At 24.2% G+C, this 23,537-nt stretch overlaps 1 protein-coding gene across 1 annotated transcript; it reads right to left on the bottom strand.

The window, feature by feature from the left end:
• Positions 1-932: 932 nt before the first annotated feature.
• On the bottom strand, positions 933-2,266 carry LOC124910038 (putative nuclease HARBI1). The gene is made up of 3 exons (XM_047450663.1): positions 1,787-2,266; positions 1,471-1,702; positions 933-1,405 (listed from the first exon to the last, which is right to left on the bottom strand). The coding sequence occupies exons 1-3, from the start codon at positions 2,264-2,266 to the stop codon at positions 933-935; spliced, it is 1,185 nt and encodes a 394-aa protein (XP_047306619.1).
• Positions 2,267-23,537: the final 21,271 nt, after the last annotated feature.

The following is a 23,537-nucleotide window of genomic DNA, read 5'->3' as shown; positions in this document are numbered from 1 at the left end:
CTTTAATGGGTTCAATTTCTGAAGCTGTAATGAACAAGAATCTCCAGTATATGAGCAATTGATTAAGCAATCAGTTAAAAGCTATATGTAATTGGAAAAGAGCTATTTGAAATCAAGAATCGCCTGGATTTGGGGGTTTATTATCATCAGTGGTCGCCATAGCCAAAATGCTAAGGGGAGAGTTGGAACCCTCAAAAATACTGAACATGTCACCGATTGAATTGAAGGTATGGTTCTTTGTCATCACCATTAACTAACATTCAAGATAATGCTGAATGAAAGACCTTTCTCCATTTCTTTGCATCAATTTAGGTATTTGGAAATTGGGAGTACTAAATTCCTTTCAAATGCATACACTGTTTACATTCACAAGTCATGTATCTTATGATCCTAATAAGGAGTTCTGAGTTTCACACAGAACAATGGTTACCTAATTGTCCAGATTCGTTTATGAGATAAGTTTGAAGAGAAATAGATGGAAGATTAAGAACTCACCGAGTTTATATGAAAACCCCTGCAGATTCGGCGTCAATAGAAGCGGCGCCCCTGCAGATTCGGCGACGGCGACTGAATCGGGAAGACGACGTTGGAATCGGGACGACGACGATAGGATTGGTTCGCGAGAGAAAAGAAAGAAAGAAGAGAAGAGAAGGCCTTGCCTAGGTTTAATTCAATATTTCTGCGAGGGCGGTTCGAAATCCCTAAAAAAAAAAAACTAATACAGAGCATAAATCAAAAGCTCTCGGAAATTATTAATATCAGCGAGGACTCGCTAAGAATGGTTGGTGTTAATTTATTAGTTTTATATTATATAATTTAAATACATATTTTTTGCTAAATGAAAAGATAATTAATATTGAATTATAACTAAATTATATAATAATAATAATAAATAATAATTCTATAAAGAGGTCTTTCATATTAATTAGTAATCACATAGCACGTTCTCTACATCGTCGCTGCCACAATTTAGATGCTAGTGAATCTCTAAATACACGCATTTCTTCTCCCTCGTTATGATCAATGCTTTCTTCTAAAATATAATCATTTTCGTCATCATCATAATTGTTATTAGAGTGACCATCTTCAGCATTATCATCTACACCTTCATCAATAACATTGCGTCTCACAAAATTGTGTAAACACATTGTTGCTACAACAATATGTGTTTGAGTTTTTATCGAAAATCCACAAAGATTCTCTAAAATTCGCCATTTTTTTTTCCACACACCAAATGTACGTTCAATTGTAGTCCTTAAGGATGAATGTATCTTGTTAAATGTTGTCTGTGATGAATTTGGCGGTGGACATCTCTGAATTTCTTCCATATGATATAGAGTTTGTCTATACGGAGCTAAATAACCTCTTTTATTTTTATAGCCAGCATCAACAAGATAATATTTATCTGCAAACAATTAAAAAAAAATTGTCATTTGTACAAAATATTTTAATTGTCTTTAAATTACTTACTTGACAAAGGATGTGGAAAACGATAATTGGGATCACTTATAACCGTTTTCAAAATTCCAGCATCATGGGCAGATCCTTCCCAACCAACTGAGGCATACGTAAAACACATATCAAAGTCACATACCGCAAGTATATTTTGAGTCGAATAACCTTTACGCCCAATATACTTGATAATTTCTTCTTTGGGCCCAAACAATTTGATATGTGTACCATCTATTGCACCTATACAATTCTATATAATAAAAATTTATTAGAGATAGTTAAACATAAATTTTAAAAAATAAATATTAAAAAGTTCAGTTTTGAAATTTTTTACCTTAAAGTATTTGTATTTTTCTTCTCTTAATTTTGGATGAACGATTTTTTGATCCACCGGTAAGATTTGGTCGTTAGCCATTAGAACTAATGCCTTTAAGACACGATGAAAATGTCTATTGATTGTCTCGGTGCTATATTTGAACCACGTCTGATTTGACATAGTTGCTGCATGTTGTCCAACTTGCCTTAAAAACATTGCGAGTGATTCTTCTGGAAAAAGACCCTTATTTTGATTGTTTAATCCATACTTAGTAGTCAGCTCGTTAACCAACATATTAAATGCAATCGAATCCATACGGAACTCAAATAAGCATGAACTTGGATTATGCAGTAGCTTTTGTACTAATACAAATCCATTTGTATAAGCTCGATGACTCATTCTTTCCAAATAGATATCATCCATTTCTTCTACAATATTTTCAGTTGCTTCTTCGACACACGAATAAAACGTTGATGGTATTAAATTTGTGTCCGCCATCTAGTTCCTATAAAAAATACCAAAAAAATAAATTTAATATAATAAAAATATATTTAAATAATACGGACCAACTATAACTACCTTTTCATTCTAATTTAAACAAATTTAGATAATTTCAAATAAAATGAAGTAGTTTAAAAACAAATACAAATAAAATTTAAACTTAAATAAAGTAACATAATTAAAATTTACATAGAATTAGTTAAGCCAAGAAGAGTCATTCATATAGTTCTTTAACAATTTAACGAAAGCGTCTCCTTCATACGTCGCCAATGTTTCTCTAGCGTGTGGTCTACTCGTAGCAAACATGGCATGCAACATTTCATTTGATTCAGGTAGATATCCCATATACTTTTGAACCTTTGAAGCAAAAATTTTTTGAGGGTCTTCATGTGTTGGGTTCGATGTACGACTCAAAAGGTCGGTATGAGTATGTTGATGATATATAACATGCTCTTTGACTAATTTGCGTTTTGATCTCATATTCTCTTTAATACTTGTACAATTACGCTTGCTCCCACTATAACTTCCAGACTTTCCCGAACGCGACGTCGGTAGTTCAACATCGTCTGGAGTGAAAGCACTATCATCAGAATCGCCAGAACCTTCAGCATTTGTATCGACTCCAACAGTATACACAGTTGAACCAGTAGCTATATTTTTAGCGAATAATCTTTCATAAATGTTTTCATTTTCAATACCACTTGACTTAAATTTAATAAGTTGGTCATGAACCTATTCAAAAAAAATAATAAACAAATTTAAATATTAATAATTTTAACTTAACTAATTTTTATAAAAGTGAAAAAAAAACAGTGTTTACCTTGCTGTTTTCTTTCCACCAAAATTTTGGAGCTAAAATAGTATTTCGCTGATCATCCCAACCCATGCCGCTAAGTTTACTACTATTTTTCAAAAATATCCAAACATTCCACAGATTCTTTTCTGAATTCCACTTCTTTCTCAAGATTTTGATATCATAATAGACAGACAAGTGAGTCCACAGACCCTCACTTACGTTTTTATAACCCAAGGCTGTAGGACTATTACCCTTAAAATTTTTCTTGAATTTTTCTATATCACAAAGCCTAAGAAACATTTCGGTCCTTTCTTTATTGGATTCCCAATCCACTGGAGTAATGGGAACTCCCGGATTAAAGTTAGTGTACCTTGGCATTCTAATATAAATGAATTGATATTAAAAAAAGATAAAAAATTTAAATAAATAAAATTGATAAGAAATTATGAGACGGAATAATAACAATCAATAAGATCAAGGATCAACTTTGTATCAATTGAATTTAAGGTGGATATAAGAGAAAACATATTTGATAAACTTACTTTAACACTGCCGATGAAGATGCCGACTAAGAGTATATCTGATGGATTGAAAGGCAGAGTTCACTCAATCCTAACAAATAAAAGAAGAGAATCAAAATTTTCATAATCTCAAATAAAAACGTTTTATATAACTAAATTTCACCTCATCCTTCTTTATAGAAAAAAAAACGAAAGAAACTTACTTATTGGAGAGCGATACTTGTCTGTTCATGAATCTTAAAGCCAAATTCAATTCTGAAATAGTAAGAAAGATGGTTTACCTGAATACCGAAGAAGGATTAAATAAGAAACGAAAGAAATGAAAGAAGAGAGAAATGGAAGTACCGAAGAAGGATGAAACGAAGGAAATGAAAGAAGAGAGAAATGGAATAGACAGAAGTAAGGGATGAAAAGAAGAGAGAGATGATAGAAACAGAAGAAAAGACTTCTTTTTCAAACTATCTTATCAGATTCAGAAGAAATGCTTTACTTTTTCAGTCTTCAGAAGAGAGAGGATAGACTTCAAACAGAAGAAATCCTTTTTACTTTAAAGATATTTAATTTTCAAAATATATAAAAATATGTCTATATATATTAAATTATTTCAAAACTTAAAAAATATATAATTTGAATGAAAAAATATTTTACAGACATCTGATATATATATAAATATAAAATATTAATATTTTTAAATCTTTTTGACAAAAATAATCTAAAACTCAAAATTCTATTAAAATAACCAAATAAAATCTAATTATCAAACAGGACGTTTCTATCCCATCTGAGCAACTATCTATATCAAACATAAATTCAGTCAGAAAAGTAAATAATAATAAAGAAGACCGTATATACAGAAGAATAAGTAATAATCACAAATCCAGGTTACTGCAAGGACTTGTTTGAGAGCTGATTAATGTTTTTATTTATCATAATTTTAATTTTCTTTATTTATTAATAAATATCAAATTCTTTTTTAAATTAATTATTAAATAAAAATATAGAGAGAGAAATGAGGATGATCAAAAAAAACCAAAAAAAAATTAATTAGGTAAGTGAAAAAAAATAATAATTTATGATAATTTTGAGTAAATATAGATATTTTGTTAATAAAAAAAAATTAAAATGTATTGATTTATATATATAATAAAATTAATAATTTTAAAAAATATATATTTTAATATTTTAGTTAATAAATTAATTAATTTAATAAATAAAATGTTAAATGAAGTAATGGATGTTTTCTGGATTATTCTAATTAAGCTATTTTTAACATAATAAATTAGGTGGAAGAGCTAAATTTTCTGAAAATGTTTGAAGGTTTCACAAGAACTGAACTACTTTATTATTAAAAAATAAATGAAATATATACCTTCTAACTTAAGGAAAACCAAAAACACCCGTCCTACCATTATCAAAACGGTAGAATTTGACAAATTCTTGAAATCTTTATACTTCCTCCAATATTTAAGAAATTAAATAAAATATTAGAAAATTTTATATAAAAGTGTATGATTTCATATAGCTCATTCATTTCTGATTTTGAATTTGGTTAGAATATAAAGAAATATTTTAACGAGAGAACTTATTAGAGTGATTTTTTAATAAAGTATAAATAATATTAAATATAAAATCAAATGAATTGAATTTTAAAATAGAATATTGGAAAATTTTAAATAAGTAATTAATAAGTTTCTTCTTATGGGCATGTTCCTTTTTAATTTTTTTAAAAATTCAACTCAAATCAATTTTTTAATTAATAATTTTTCAACTATCACCTCACTCATTTTATTAATCAAAATACCAAAATATCATTTATTTTAAATTAATATTTATTATTTTATTTATATATACCAATACTTTTTAAGTCTTTTTAATCAAAAATAATTATCATCTCTTCTAAATCATTATCAATAATTATTTTTTTTCTCCTTATAATTTTAAAAAAAAAACTTTAATCCAAACAAAGTCTTAATTTTTATGTATATCAGTATATGTAGTTTGTTGGTGTTTGGCGGTGACATGACAAATATAAAGGCAAAAAATTGACAGTGTAATAAATAGGAAATCTAATTAGTCAGAAGGATTTATATTGGATTTGATAATTTTTTTTATTTTTTATTTTTATCTTATAAAATAATAAATTTTATGAAGAAGAAGGCTAAATATATATTTTAATATCAATCCAGGTTGAATTTATTTTTTTAATGAAAAAATTTGATAAGCATAATTTAATTAATTTTGTTTATTAAGTAATATATATCTTTGATATTTTTAATTTAGATATATGTTAGTTTAAAATTTAAAAAATAAATAATAGCAATTCTAAAAAAATCAATTAGATATGACTAAAAAACAATATATTAAAAGAAAATTAATAATTTTATATGGATTAAACTAAAATAAATAAATAAACATTTAAAATAAATTATAACAATTAGGATTTTATTTCTTTCTAATGAGTAAAAACAAAATTAATTACAAGAACCAATGAAAAAAAAAAGAGAAGAATGCTAAATAAAAGATTTTATTAGAGAACACTTCCATGATCATTTATTCATTAATATGTTATTTGAGATATTTTTAAATAATAATAAACAAAACTCACTGTCTAGACCAATAATGTAGCTGTATAAATAAAAATGAGGAATAATGATAAATGTAGATATCTCACTATATTAATAACTGATCTCAATATATATTTGGGACTTGTTTGAGGAACTAGTTAAGTTTTTTTTTATCATAAATCTAATATATCATTTTAATTATTAATCCATCTCTGAATTTATTAAAATATCAAAAAAATTTAATATAAATTAATTATTAAATAAAAATATACAGATAAAAAGGAGGAAAATCCAAATAACCCTAAAAAAAACTGCACAAACAAAACCTTATCAATGTTTGGAATTGATTTATTTAAAAAATTAGTAGTAGGTCAGTATTTGGTTAAAAAGTTCAATATTTATTTTGATTGGTGGGAGTTAAAAAAGTATGAATTATCAAATAAAATAATAATAATATTACCACACAATTACAAAATTAGTAGAACAATATTAAAATATATTAAATTATAGCAAATTAAAATGGAGAATAAAGTACATGCCAAAACATTCCTGAGAATTAAACAACAATGTTTCAAAATGAAATCACATATAAAAATAAAGGATTGATTGGTCTCTGTTTTTCACATATTTCTTGTTTCTTCACAACTTTCTTCCATGTTATCATTGAATTGAATATTAATCATACCCTCTATCTGCAAACAAAAAAAAAAAACAAATTACTAAATTATTAATATGAATCTACAATTTTAGAATTTACCTTTTGAGCAACTGCATTATTCATGTTTGCTGCAATTTCAACGATAGATTTCATTTCTTCGAGCAAAGTAGCGTTATGCGGGATGGATTTGGCCTCTAATTTGATCTTCAGCTCATCGTTCTCCATTTGAGAATCAAGCAGATCTCCGGTCAAGATTGAATTATCTATTTTCAACGCCTCTAATTTGATCTTCAGCTCATCGTTCTCCATTTGAGAATCTAGCAATTCGTCCTCTAATATTGAATTGTCCTCTAACTTGATAAGCAATTCGTCGTTCTCCTCTCGAGCTTCTAACAGCTCTTTGCTCAAGCATGCATTTTCGAATTTCAATGCATAAATCTCTTTCGCCATATCGTTTAAATGATCGAAATCAACATCATGTTCTTCCTCTGATGTCACCGAATAATAATCTATTGGAGTATCTATTATTTTTCGTCTGTTTCTTCTATTTCGTCTTGCCAAACGACTCTCCCTCAAATTCAAAAACTGTTTGTAGGCAGCGAACACCATTATTAGGGTTGGATGAAAATATAAGCTGAAAAAATAGATATTTAAAGAAAAGGGGTGGTTGTGAAGGAGGGAAAAAAAGAGAGAATTAATTAAGGGTTTGATGAATGGGAAAAGAAGGAGGCGGTTGAGTGAAACGAGGAGAGAGAATCAATTATGAGAGAAAATTTGTATTTTGGAGACCTAAGTTCAAACGTAACAAAAATATTTTAATATTTCTATTTTATAATTTTTTATATTATATACTAAATGTATTTCTAGTTTGATATTTTTTTACTCACAAATTAAATTACTTTGAGTTAAATATTTTGTTAGTAATTTTTTAAGATAAATATTTGATTAAAAAACAGGCTAAATATGATTTTTGAAAAAAAAAATATTTTTAATTAAATATCATTTAGTAATGATGGCTAGTGTTAATGTGTAATAGAAGTAATCAAATTTATTAAGTGTAGAATTGGAATTTAATTATGAAAACGGTGAACGAGGTGAATTAATTATATTTAATAAAGTTAGTTTAAAAAAAAATATATTATAATTCTTTACTCAAAAATATAAAGTTTTTAATATATTAAATAATTAAAATAACATTTAATACAATAAAATCTAAACAAGAACATTATAGAGTTTTAAAACAATACAATAAAATATTTTTTTAATTAAGAGTAAACTTTGAGTTTGAATAAATATAAAATATTTGTTATTAAGTACGAAGTTTAACTAAATCTTTTTTTCCTATAAGATAATTATTTTTTTTTTAGACTTTCTAGATAATGTAATAAAATTTAAATAAAAAAGTAAAGAGTAAAATTTGAGTTAAATTTTTTTTTTATTAATTATGACGTTAGAGTAATTGAGTATGGAGATACTCACTGTACTTGAGAGAGAGCAGAAAAATATTTTGTTCTTCTACACAAAATTTTCCTTGAATTTTGTGTTTTTTTTATTAAAATATATTAATTATGTCATTATTTTCCATATAAAAATATTATTTATTTGAGTTATATATATAATAATTAATATTTAGTGCTGTTAGATAAATAAATAAAATAATCAAATTGACCTATTAGACTTCATTAATTGAGATTTTGGATTTTTTTTAACTTTTTTTGTATCCTTCTATTATTAATGTTATACAAAATAAAAAATAATTTTAATAATTTTAAAAACGATTAAAATTTTAAGTAAGTGTCATATATAAATAAATAAGGAAGAATTTTGGTTACCAATTTTCTATATTTTCTATAATTAGATTGGTATATATCAAGTGAACTATAATAAGGAGCGTACCTCTTAATAATCTCGTAATATCTTTTTTTTCATTTTTACATAAATAAGTTTATTGAATATATATAATGTATATGACTATATGTATTATTAATATTAAATTAATGTAATAATTATAATTTATTAAAAAAATATTAAGATGATGGTTAAATGATTGAAAAACTAGAAAGGAGAATAGTATAATTAATAATATTTAAAATCTATAATTGAAACAACTTAGTAATTGTTTTTACCCAAAAATATATAATTTTACTAAATTAAATTATAAAATTAAAATTAAGCCAAGTAAAAACTTTATATGTAAAATTATTTATTATTGTTTCTGTCTCTACCGATAACAATCTTATTATTATAGTTTATTGATTATCTTTATTTATTTATTAGTTAATTTATTATTAATAATTATACACAAATTTAATTAAGAAATTAGAAGAATGAAAAATAAGAAACTAGGATAATATAATTAATTATATAAGAAAAAGTAAATGAATTTTTTTTAGAATTCATTGCAATTTTTTACTTAAAAAAATAAATGTTTTAATAAGTTAAATTATTAAAATAAAATAAAATATAATAAAATCTAAACAAGATCAAGTAAAATATAGAGTTTAAAAAAACAAAGCAAAATAAATTTCTAAACATAGTAAAACTTGAGTTTCCTTAAATGAAAAAGGTAAACAAGGCCAGTATAATTAATTATATTTAAAAGAGTATTAATTTTTATTTTTTTCTAAAAAAGTGGAGTAAATTTGAGTTTAAATAAATGTAAACTTTTTTTTGTTATTAAGGGTGAGGTTGAACTAAATTATTTTCTTACAAGAGAACCATTTTTTTGTTTAAGATTTTCTAGATAATATTCGGATCAATTACTCATTGTGTTTTTACTCATAGGTTTTCATAGGTTTTCATTACTAATGAAAAGTGTAATATGTACATACTTTTCATTGACATTAATTTATCATAGTGCTATATATTTATTAATTATTATTGCAATTTTTATAAAAATAATACTGCAATTTAAGTTGATTAGTCATGTAAATAGTATAATTTATTTGTTTTAATTAAAAATAAATAAGCAATTTAAGTTGAATTAAGTCTATTTAAAATTTATTTTATAACTTATTTTTGTAATATATACTTCTTAAAACTCAACTGAGCATATATATAGGCGTATACATATTTTTTATGTTTCTATTAAAATATATCATACTACACAATTTACCTCTATCTATTTTAAATATTAACTAAAAAAAAGTATATCTAAAATTTAGTTAATTATTTTGAAACTTTATTAGAATGACCATGTCAAAACACACTTATAAGTTAAATATTTACACATATTCACTATTAATTATAAGATATTTATAATATTTATATATTATTAAGAATTAAGTTAGTTTAACTAGTTTATGAATAATAAGCTAGCTAATATATAAACTACATTATTCTTATTTAATAACGTAAATAATATTAAATACAGTTACATAATTAAGTTTATTTATATAACGTATAACAGTTCTATATGGATTATTAATATTGAATTAATGTAATAATTATAATTTATAAAAAAAAATATTGAGACGTTGAGTTAAATGATATAAAATCTGAAAAGGAGAATAATATAATTAATTATATATTATATTTAAAATTAAAATTAGACCAAGTAAAAATTCTATAAGTAAAATGATTTGTTATTGTTTATTTTTACGGATAATCATTCTATAAGTTTATTGACTATCTTTATTTATTTATTCTCTTAAAATTAATAAAATTTATTATTAAGAAATTAGGAGAATGAAAAATAAGAATTGAGGAGAAGATAATTAATTATTTTTAAAAAAAGTATTTGCATTTTTTTGGGTGAGAATTAATTGCAATTTTTATTAAAAAAAATATAAGTTTTAATAAGTTAAATTATTAAAATAAAATCTAAATAAAACAGAGTAAAATATAGAGTTAAAAAAACAAAATAAATTTTTAAATAGAGTTTAAAAGAGTTAGATTAAACATTTTTTTTGAAAGATCATTATAATTTTTTAACTAAAATAAAAAAGTTTTTAATATGTTAAATAATTAAAATAATATCTAATATAATAAATCTAAACAATAACACGTAAAATATAGAATTTTAAAACAATCAAATAAAACATTTTTTTAAATAAGGAGTAAATTTTAGTTTAAATAATGTAAAATATTTATAATTATTTATAAATTAAATTTGATATTTAATGAAGGTATGAAATCATGATAATTAATTAAGGGTTAATTTAGATTTAATGATGAGAATTAGTAAACCAAGTATATGATGAAAAATCTGAAAAAATATTTTAATTTTTTTAAAATAATTAAAATTAAATCTAGTATAATATAATAAAATCTAAAAAAATAGGAAAATTTAGAGTTATAAATAAATGTTAAATATTTGTAATTATTTATAATATATCTTTATATTAACTTTTGTAATTGAGAAAAATTTATAAAGATATGAAATTATGATAATAGATTATGTGTGAATTTAAATTTAATGATTACGAACGATTATGTGTGAATTTGAAATTAATGATAAAAAACTGTCCATCATACAAAACTGAAAAGACATTTTAAAATTTTAAACAAAAATAAAATAAAATCTAACAAGTTATGTATAATCTATTAAAAAAATTTCTCATCATCTCTATGTGAATAGAGCTCAAATCAAGATTTCCCTTCTCTCTCCATTAATGGAGAGAGAACCTTTGATCTAGCTTTTCCAAACTTTTCATTGTCGATCAAAACGTTTGTAAGTAAGTGCTCCACATTTTTTTCTTTAAACCTTTATATATTTGATGTGTTGGTGAATACCCATTTGAAAAATATCTCTAATAACATTTATAAATCTAGGTTTTAATTTGATCTATAAGTTTTTTTGTTTGGATTAACCGATAGAATACAATTTTTTATCTGAATATTTTACTTAATATTGAAATGTGTAAAACTTGCAGGAATATGAGTAAACTTGATAAAAAAAGGGCTAAAGTTACTATAGAGAAGGAAACTGAAGAGGTATGATTATTGGGGGGCATATATTATAGTTTTAATTCGTATTTTTTTTCTTCATTTTATTATTGATGATTTATGACTATTATGCTTAACTATGGTAGGATGAAACAATAATGGAACAAATACAAAGGAAGAAAACAAGAAAGACTACAAAAAAAAGGACATCGGACAACACACACAAACAAGCTTCAACTTCAAAATCGAATGGTAGATCTGATTCTAGTACCATAAATCATTCTTCATCAGTTCCTCAATCCAACAATACTTCCACCAACATTCAACCAAACACTCAACTAATAACATCAAGGGGTCCTCCTACGCAAATCAACAACCAAACCACGAGCGCACCAACTATTACTCCATCTTCAATCATTCTTGACAACCACCATCTAACCCAACCATCATCACAACCTCTAAGGGGTCCTCCTACGCAAATCAACAACCAAACCACGAGCGCACCAACTATTACTCCATCTTCAATCATTCTTGACAACCACCATCTAACCCAACCATCATCACAACCTCTAACGGAAGAAGATTTAGCAATGGATGATGGTGAAATTGAACCACAAACCACAAACTTAAAAATATTTCTTAGGATCGAAGGGGACAAGTAAGTATCTTCTATTTGAATAATGTACATATACGATTAATACAAATATTTTTACTTTCAATTCAATAAATATTATATTGTATATATATATAGTTTCGAACCAGACATTACCAAAGAAGTCAATGGTATTGTCACTGGATTATGGAGAGGATCTTTCTTAAATTGGAATGAAGTTTCTCAAGATATCAAAGACTTGTGGTGGGCTCATTTCACGGTATGTTAAAAAAATGATTATGAATTTATAATATTTTAAAAATTATAGGTTAATCTTATAGTTAATTTAAATGATTGATTGCAGGAAAAATTTTGCTGGGATCCCATAATGGAAGGTGGTGTGAATAAAATGTTCAAAAAAAAAGCTAGTGCAAAGATACGAAACTTTTTGACCCGTGCTAAGAAGTATTTGAAGAAGCCCCCACATGTAACCATAGAAGACTGGGCTGTAATGAAGACAAAATTTGACGAACCTAAATACATTCTAAAATGCAACAAAGCGCAGGGTCACAGAAACAAGTACACTGCTGATGGTGGAGCTTCATATTGTGGAGGGTCAATAAGCGCAAACGAACATCGACGAAGAATGGTTAGTAACATACAACATATAATTTTTGATGTTTCTTTTATTAATATCTCAAATATTAATCTTTAGACAATTTAAATTGTTAACTATTTATTGTTAATCATTTTAGACAATAGAGCTTGGAAGACCACCAGATGTGCTAGAAACATTTGCAAGAACTTATAGAAAAAAAGATGGAACTTGGAGTGGGGATAGAGCAGCAAAAGTAGTGGTATGTTTACAAATTAATCCATTTATTTTGATATGTCTATAAAAAGCATACAAATTTATGTTGTGATGAATAACGTAAGTTCTTCTTTCAGAAAACATATAAGGAGCTTCATATATCCCAAGAAACCATAGATGATGTGAATGAACAAAAATCAAATGAAGAATTGTGGGTTCAAGCAGCTGGAGGACCTACAAATGGTCGTGTTTTTGGTTTGGGCTACGTGGGGAAGAACCGAATGTTAGACCCAGCCTCATTCACCAACAAACTGTGCTTAGAATTTGTAACAATGAAGGATACAGTGACAAATTTGCAAGTGAAGAATGATGCCAAAGATGAAGAAATTAGAATGTTGAAATTAAATCAAGAACATTCATCCAAACAAATTGTTTTATGTCAAGAGAATGCAATGAAGGAGAAAAATGACTTGCAGCACCAAATTGATACCCTTAGCTTACAATTCCTTCACATTCTTGAGAGGGATTCTATGGCTCCAGGACCATTAAAGAAGGTAAGTAGTTTGTATATTGTAAGTCTTTGGTTAATATATATATTGTATTTGGTTTAATTTTGCAGGAATATATTTTAAATGAAGTTATTTAAGATAATTTTTAGTAGTTTTGATCTTATTAAGATAAGATTAATTATATATGAATTCTAATGTATTTATGGTTTTGTTTACAGGTGGGTAATTAAGAATTGAAGATTGCTAAAATTTATTTTATTATCTATTATGTTTAAGCTTAATGAAGAATTATTGTTGGTTTATTTTGAACTTAATTATCTATGATTTTGTTGCTGTTTATTTTAGTTGTAATTGGGCAATTATGTGACCATGATAGTGTGATTGTGTTATTTTGTAATGTGAAGTTAACTTATTATTTATTTTTGTAAATTGTCAATTATGTAAAAATGATATTGTAAATGCGGTATTTTGAAGTACGAAGAGTTCAAAAATATATAAACCTAATTTTTGTAGGTTGTTTTATTATTTAAAAATATATTATATATATAGGAATATTATTGAATTATTTCTTTTTTATATTGAATTAGTAATTGTAATTAGAAGCAGATAATTATATATAAATAAATTGGAATTTTAAAAATTATAATATTATGGCTCAATATCCTATAACAAAACTAATTATAAAATAATAAAATATAATTATTGGATAAAATATTGAAAATTAAATGGCTAAATGTATAAAATTCTATAAATATATTTTTTCTCGTGGGAATTATAAATTAAATATTAATTACAAAAATGTTGTTAAATCAGTTAGTAAATTAATTCAGAAAATAAAAAATATGCCATCTAAATATTGAAAACTATATTGCACAAGAAATGACTAAAGATATTAGTAAAATTTATAAATATATTTTTTTTTTTGTATAAATTACAAATTATGTTGAATTATATTTGAGGTAAAAAATATATATTAATTGCAAAAGATTTTACAGAACCTATTGGTAATATTTTGCAAAAATTATAAATATTATAAATTATGTTGGAGAACATATAGATAAAAATATTGATAATTTTTTATAAATAAATTTATATAGATTGCAAAAATATATTGTAGAATAAATTGGTAAACTTATTGTAAATATTTTTAAATCTGTAATTTAAATTTGATTGTAAATTATGTTACTGAACAAATTGCTAAAGTAATTGATAAAATTTTCTAAATACATCTATATGGGTTGCCAAAGATATTGTAATACTTATTAATAAACTAATTGGAAAAAAAACTTAAATATATAATGTAAAGTTATTGTAAATAATATTATAAATGAAATGGCTAAAGTTAGTGTTAAAATGAAAAATATAAATTATATATATATTACAAAATATATAGCAGTAAATAAAATTAATAAAATATTAAAAATTAGATATTAATTACAAATAATATTACAAGTGAAGTTTGAAAATTAGTTGCTATACTAAAAATATATAATTGCTTGAATGGTAAAATAAGTTACATTTAAAATCATTATATTTATAAGATAAATGAAATGATTGCAAACATAGTTGTAGAACATTTGACTAATTACATTTTAAGAAATATTTTTACCAACTTAAATATTAATATATATTTTTTTGTTGAAAAATATAAATAAGTTATTAATAAATAAGTCATTAATAAACAAGTCATTAATAAATAATATTATAATAATTATTCCAAAATAAGTTGTAAAATACAAAATAACATTAATAAAATCTATCATGTAAATAATGTTTTGAATACTAGTTTGAATAATATATATTGAAATAAAAATGGCTAAAGTCTAGTTACAAGTATAATTGTAAAAATAGTGACAACATAGGTTACAAAATCTGCAACTTCATAACCGCATCTGATTTATGTAACATTGCTGATTATATTAGAATTGTTCTCAAAGTGACTAAATTAGTTGATAAATACTTATTTTAATGCTATTTCAGTCGAAAAGAACACTATTGCAAAATATCATAATTTTTGTAGTGATGTATGCACCGTTCAATAATTCTTCTACGCAATTTATTTAGTAGTATGTTTGTGAAAATTTTAAAAAATTTATTTGGCGATTAGATTAAATCTTATCAAAATAAATTTTTTAAAATAAATTTTAAATTAAATTTATGGCAAAAATAAAATCCACCTTTTTTTACCCGAGGCTGGTGCAGTCTAAAACATGGGGTTTGTATTCGTATTCCCTTTCAAACCATAACCTTTCGTTTGTTCTGCTTGAAACCCATTACGCCCCTCCTTAACATCCTTATGCTTTAAATCCTAGCCTGCGCGCCTCTTCTTCTCCGAAGAATCTCCTTCCACTTCAACCCTAGCCTGCACACATCCATTGTTCGTCTTTTGCTTCCACTCTATTGTTCGTTTTCCCCTTTCTTTAAACGCCCTGCGCGATTTCTGTTCTTCATTTTCCGTTCGAGTTTTTCTGTTCTCCTTTCTCTGTTCGATTTTCATTCTCCGTTCTCCGTTCCCCCTTCGACTATAACGTCGCATCAAAATGATAAACTCATTTATCTTCTTTACTTCAGTGCGACATTGAGTGATGTAGTTTAACTTTTGACGTTATATAATTTTAAGATTCAGATAAACAAATGGTCATCTATGATGCTAAGAAAAACAAAGTGAAGAAGAAGATAGTTGTCTAAAGTTGGAAGATAACATATGTTATTCCTCTTAATGTTATGAATATTGCAAATGTATTAACCCATAATGTCATATTTTTAATACTATGTTCTCATATTTTTAATACTACGCTGTCATTTTTTAATACTAAGTTGTCATGTTTATAATACTACGTTGTCATTTTTTTAATACTACGTTGTCATGTTTATAATACTACGTTGTCATGTTATTTGAACTGCGTTATCATATTTTAAATACTACGTTGTCATGTTGCGTATGTTGTCTTAAATACTACACGTTCTCATGTTTTAATTACTGGAATGTCATGATTTTGTATTAAATTGGAATACTACAATTTTTTGCAATGTTAAGGTATATATAAGAGGAAGACAATGAAAAGAAAGTCTAACAAGGTTGAAAGGTAACAAACGAGATATTGCGTTGTCATGTTTTAATACTACTTTGTCATAATTATACTCATTATTTTGTATTGTGAAGGTATCTAAGAATTGGAAATCTAACAAGGATGAAAGGTAAAAAACGAGATACTACATTCTCATGTTTTGAATACTACGTTATCATGTTTTTAATACTACATTGTCATAATCATACTTTTTTTTGCAATGTGAAGGTATCTAAGAAAATAAAGCTTTCTCCACCTCCCGCTTCTTCAATTAATCAAACATGACAGAAATCGGCTATTTAAAACATTGGAACCTCCCTAAAAGGCCTTTACTAACTAGTACGATAACTCTTCCATGTTCATAAAGATGTTGTAAAGGCCATTGATTTTGGCTCCCTACTCTCATTGGGTATATCAAGACGCCCTTTCCAAATATCCTGTCACTTTTGCAAAATTTCAATGCTTGAAAGAGTGCTCTTATACTGAGCAACGGAGAATTGTTAAAAATTGTCGAGGAGGGTGTTCGGTGCGTGTTAAACCTCCCCCGAGGTGACTTCGAAATAATAGAGTCCATCGAGAATAAATTTAAGGATGGACTAGGGCACCTCCAAATTCTCAAGGCACGCTTAAAGGAGAAGATGGGTTGGGAGTGAAATCATAGGCGCTCCTATAACTCTCTCCATGATGGAGAGAATTTTAACAAATACAAATGCGAATGAAGACTTCAAACGTGACTTTGTTGTATACGTCGTATCCAACTTTTTATGGACATCACAAAATCCACAGTGCGGGTAAACAATAACTCTTGTTCTTAAATATTAGTAATGTCATTTTATGAATATATTGCGTTGTCATGTTATTTGAATTGCGTTGCCATCACTAGTAAAAAAGTAACATTTAAGGGCGATTTTTACCGCCGTTATTGCATAATTTACCACTGCTAAAAGACAATTACGGCGGTAAAATTACCGTAGTCAACCGCCGTTAATGGTTCCGCCGTTAAAGAGATTTTGACAATTAAGGGTGGTAAATTTACCGCAGATACTAGCCTGTAACTGCGGTTTATAAAACTGCAGTTAATAGTCTCTAACTGCGGTTTATAAGACTGCAGTTAATAGTCTCTAACTGCGGTTTCTAAAACCGTAGTAAATTGTTTACTTATAAAGGCGGGATTTTCACCGCAAGTAATAGTTTCTAACTGCGGTTTAAAAACCGTAGTTAATAGTGCCTACAAAGGTGGTACAAAAACCGTAGTTAATATTTAGTTGGCTATATATAAATGCGATATTTTTACAGTTAGTAATAGTCTTTTAACTTCTCTATAAAAACGACAATTAATAGTGTTCATAAGTTAACAGTTAGTTGACTATATATAAAAACAATATTTGTATCACAATATTTTAATAGTCAATTGGCAACAATAAAAATTATTCAAAATAATATTATATAATTAACACTCTATTTTTATATTATAATATTTAAAGTCATACAAAATAAACATTATTATATCAATAAAAATGATCAAATTCCAAAATTTGAAACAACTTCTCTTCCTTTTCTTCCTTTTATTCCTTCTTCTTTTTCTTCCTTCTTCTTTTTCTTCCTTCTTCTTTTTCTTCCTTCTTCTTTTTCTTCCTTCTCCTGTACCTATAAAAGATTCAAATACAAATTTATCAATGCTTAACAAATTACACTTTCTTATATTAAATAAATTGATATAAATTACATATGATAAATTAATTGGAAGAGAATTCATACTAACATGCTAATGCGGCTATGCAAATTTCCTTAAAGAAATTTTATTGTTCCATCTATTTGTCATTGTCTTAAATTGGACGTCCTTGTTCGAAAGAGATCACTATCAATTAAATAAAATCATGGAGAAAAATGAGGAAATGAATTTAGAACATTCATTAGTTTTTTCAAATTATATCAATGACAATCACATTTTGATAACCTAAAATTCATAAATAAAGTTAATTATATTCAATGACCAAATTTCTTTCATGCTTCTATTAATACACTATAACACAACTTAATCATTATCTACCAGGTAGAGGACGATGAAACAAAAGTACTATACTTACAAATCAGAAATCTTCTTAAAAAAGATGGAGGATCAAAAAGATGGAGGATGATGAAACAAAAGTATTATACTTACAAATCAGAAATCTTCTTCAAATGTACCAGGGAGCTCAGAAATCTTCTTCAAATGTACCAGGGAGTGGTGAAGCTATGCAAAAATCTTCTTAGTAAGGTGAATCGGTTGAAAGATAATAGGGTAAGGTATGTAGATAATGCGTAAAAAGAGAATAGGGAATTTAGATAGTGAATAGGTTGAAGCTCCACAAAAAGAGGAAGGTGAAACCGTGGAGAAGAAAATGGAGGAATGGGTGAAGTGGAATAAATAACCTTTAATTCCTTAATATTTTTATTATATTATATAATTAAAAATTACATAATATTAAATACAATAATTCTCAATTATATTTATAAATTTACATATTATATAATTCAAAGATATTATATGCATTTTATATTTTAATTAAAATCTTATATTTTTTTTATTCATATTTAAAAATTACAAATTTTATTTTATTTTATAAAGTACAAATATTATAAAAAATAAACACTAATATTAATTAAAACTGATATATAATTATAAATTTTATATACAATAATTTTTATTAAAAAATATTTATATTCTCGTACTAAAAAATCTATATTTTTTCTTTGCTTTTATTATTATTTATGATTACCATATTATTAACCATCCTAAATATTTATCTAAACATAAATTAAAAATAAAATAAATACTTTCACACACTTTCTTAATTAGTTTTTATTTTTTTTAATTTTCATTAATTAAAAATCAAAAAATATTTTTATTGTATTTTATAATTTATAAATTAAAATACAAAAAATATTATTAATAATTAAATAAATTACAATTTCAAATACCTTTGAGTTTAAACTAAATTAAAAAACAAATATAAAAAAATGCTAAATAAATAATTGATGACAATTTATCTCCATTAATCAATAAGAAAATAGTCATTGAAATGATCAAATCTTAGTTAAAATATTTTAAGGATGTAAATTGGATAAAAATGACTAGTCTTCCATATTTTTAGAATTTATTTGATAAAAAGTTTATCATAATATATATATATATATATATATGAAGAGTGATAGAGAGGAAATTCGGTGGTGAGGGAATTTGGTGAAGGAATGACTTGGCAATACCTTCATTTCATTCTTTGGAAAATGTAAAAGTGGAAGGAAAGAGAGAAAAAAGAGAAATTATTTGATTTTTTCAGTAAGATTATGCCAAATCATTCCCTCACCAAATCCCCTCACCTAATCATTTCTCTTAAATCTATATATATATCAAATCATAAAAGTTTACACAAAAATGATAAAGAGTTTATCTTAATTAATATATATATATATAATTTTATAAAAGTAATTTAGATATAAATTTTGACTAAAATGATAGAGAGTTTATCTTCAATTAAAATATATGAATATTAAATATATATATATATATATATTATTTTAAATTTAGATATATTATTTGTAAATATGATTAAATTATTTAATGTAAAATTAATTTTAAATAAAAAAAATTAAAAATATTTATGTAAGTGTGATAAACGGTACAAATTACCTAGTTTTTATGACGTTTGTTATCTATATAAATATAAAGTTATAAATTAGACTTTTGTTATTAATTAAAATTTAATTATTTGAATTAATTTGAGATGAATTAGTCTATTATTTAATTTATTATTTAATTTGTGATTAAATATTAATAAGATTTAATATTATTTATTTATATTATTATTTATAAACTAAATATATATAAAATTATGAAACTAAATTTTTTTATCAATATAATAGTTTAATATTTAAATTTATAATAATATATAATTATTGAATCAATCATTATATATATTTTATAATAATAAATATATTAGTGGTTATAACTAATTTCATTATAGTTTAAAGTCTTAATAATATTAATTAGTATATATATTTATTATATTATTTCAAGAATTTAATTAAAATATAAGTTTAAAAAATAATACAACAAAATGCTAAGTAAATAATTGATAACAATTTATCTCCATTAATCAATAATAAAAAATATTGACAATATCAAATCTACATTAAACATATTTTAAGAATCTAAATGAGATAAAAATGACTAATTATTCATATTTTTAGAATTTATTTCACTTAAAAAGATAATAGTGAATACTAAATTATATAAAGGTTTATACTAAATAGTTTATCTTAATATATATTAATATATTATTTTATAAAAGACATGATTTAAATATAAATTTTGATTAAAATGATAAAATGTTTATCTCCAATTAAAATGAATATAATATATATATATATATATATTATATAAAATTTAGATATAATATTTGTAAATGTGATTAAATTATTTACCATTAATTGTGGTAATTACATTAACTAATCTTAAATAAAAAAATATTTAAAATTTTTATATAATTGTGATTCACATAACAAAATACTTTGTATAAAAAATTTGTTATATAAATACAAACTTATAAACTAAATTTTTTAATTATTTTAAATTTTATTTTATAAAATAATTAGTGATGAATTAGTCTATTAAATTATTGAAAGAAAAAAATATTAATAAAATTTAATATTAGTTTTAGTATTATTTATAAACTAAATGTATATAAAATTATGAAACTAAATTTAATTTAAATTTAACCGATATAATAAGTTAATATTTTAATTTATAATAATATATAATTATTGACTCAATCACTTCTTTAAACTTATATTTTAATTAAATTTCTAAGATAATGCATAGAAATAATCTTATTTAGCTTTTTAAAAATAAATTAATATTTATTTTTTAACTTACTTTTATAAAAAAAAATTATATATACATATGAGAGAAGATTGAGGAACTTAGGGGAGAGAATGACGTGTTAATTGGTTGAAAAAATAAGTTTCTCTTTTCTTTTTTATTTTCTTCACGCTCTTTCATTTTTTTCAACTTCAAATCATTGTTACCCTATTTCATTTTTTCAACTTCAAATATTCTCTTTCATCATCCTATATAATATATATATATATATACATATATATTCAATATTTCATTTTAATTAATAAATATACTAGTATATACTTGTAATTACGTTTAAAAGTCTTAATATTTGTTAATATATATGTATATATATTTATTACATTATTTTATGAATATAATTAGAATATAAGTTTAAAAAATAATACAACAAAAATTTAAATAAATATTTGATAACAATTTATCTCCATTAATTAATAAAAAAATAGTCTTGACAATATCAAATCTTCATTAAACATATTTTAATAATGTAAATAAAAAAAACTAGTTTTTTATATTTTTAAAACTTATTTGACTTAAAAAATATATTTAAAAAAATATAATAGTGCATACCAAATATAAAGGTTAAAAAATAATAAATATTTTATCTTAATATATATATATATATATATATATTATTTTATAAAAGTAATTAGTGATAAATTAGTTTATTATTTAATTAGTCATTAATTATGAGAGAGAAAAATATTAATAAGATTTAATATTATTTTTAAAATTTTGTATAAACTAAATCAAGTGCGTACAATATAAAACTATATAATATCTTATTATTTCATCTTTTTTCATTGTTAATTCATGTAAGGTATGCTTATTGAACTAACGTTTTATAAAATAATATTTTACATCTAATATTATCTTTTAAAACTTATCTCAATTAATTTTTAAAATAATTAAAATTAAAATTTATTAATATTTTTTTTATGATTTATAATAATATAAGACTTTTAAATATGGATCAATATATCGCAGTTAAACGTAAAACTTTTAAATGAGGTATAAAAAACAAAAAACCACAATTAGAGATAAGACTTTAACTACGGTATAAAAAACCGCAGTTAAAGATAAGACTTTTAACTACGGTTTTTATATACCACAGTTAAATGTAAGACTTTTAAAGGCGGTTTTATATACCGTAGTGAAATGTAAGACTTTTGAAGGCGGTTTTATATACTACAGTTAAAAATAAGGTATTAACTACGGTTTTAAATACCGCCGTAAAATTTCGCCGTTAAAAACACATTTTTTACTAGTGCATGTTATTTGTACTGCATTGTCATGTTATTTGAATTGCGTTGCCATGTTATTTGTACTGCGTTGTCATATTATTTGAACTGCGTTTTCTTGTTATTTCTACTAAATTGTCATATTATTTGAACTACGTTGTCATGTTATTTGAACTATGTTGTCATGTTTTATTAAATGCGTTGTCATGTTGTTTGAACTGCGTTGTCATGTTGTTTGAACTTCATTTTCATGTTGTTTGAACTGAATCCTCCTGTTTAAAAAACTACAAATTTAAAATAATTAAATCATTAATGGATGTTGATAGAATAAAGAACCTCAATTGTTGTAAGTTCACACTCAGTGGACTTCTTGAGAATGTGAAAGAATGGCAAGCGAATGAAGCCTCTTATTACCACGGACCACTAACATTTTATTGATTATTGATTTATTTATGCATATCATAAAATTACTCTTTAGTCACTTAATAATTTATTTTTTTCTAATTATGCTACATGGGTAGTGTAGGTATACATTAAGAAAACAAAATACAAGAGATAGTTCCGCGTTTTGTCATGTTGGAATGACAAGATGGTAAATGATAGAATATAGATTAAAAAGGGGTTGGGAGGGTTCTGTCGAGGGAGAGTGATTGATAGAATTCCACTCCCGACTGTGGAGAATGAGGAGAGCGTGCATGATCATTTCTTAAATGACTGTTCG

The sequence above is a fragment of the Impatiens glandulifera genome, chromosome 7 (assembly GCF_907164915.1).
Source record: "Impatiens glandulifera chromosome 7, dImpGla2.1, whole genome shotgun sequence".
NCBI lineage: Eukaryota > Viridiplantae > Streptophyta > Magnoliopsida > Ericales > Balsaminaceae > Impatiens > Impatiens glandulifera.
Note: the sequence above shows the minus strand (reverse complement) of the source record. Positions and strands in the feature narration are given on the sequence as shown.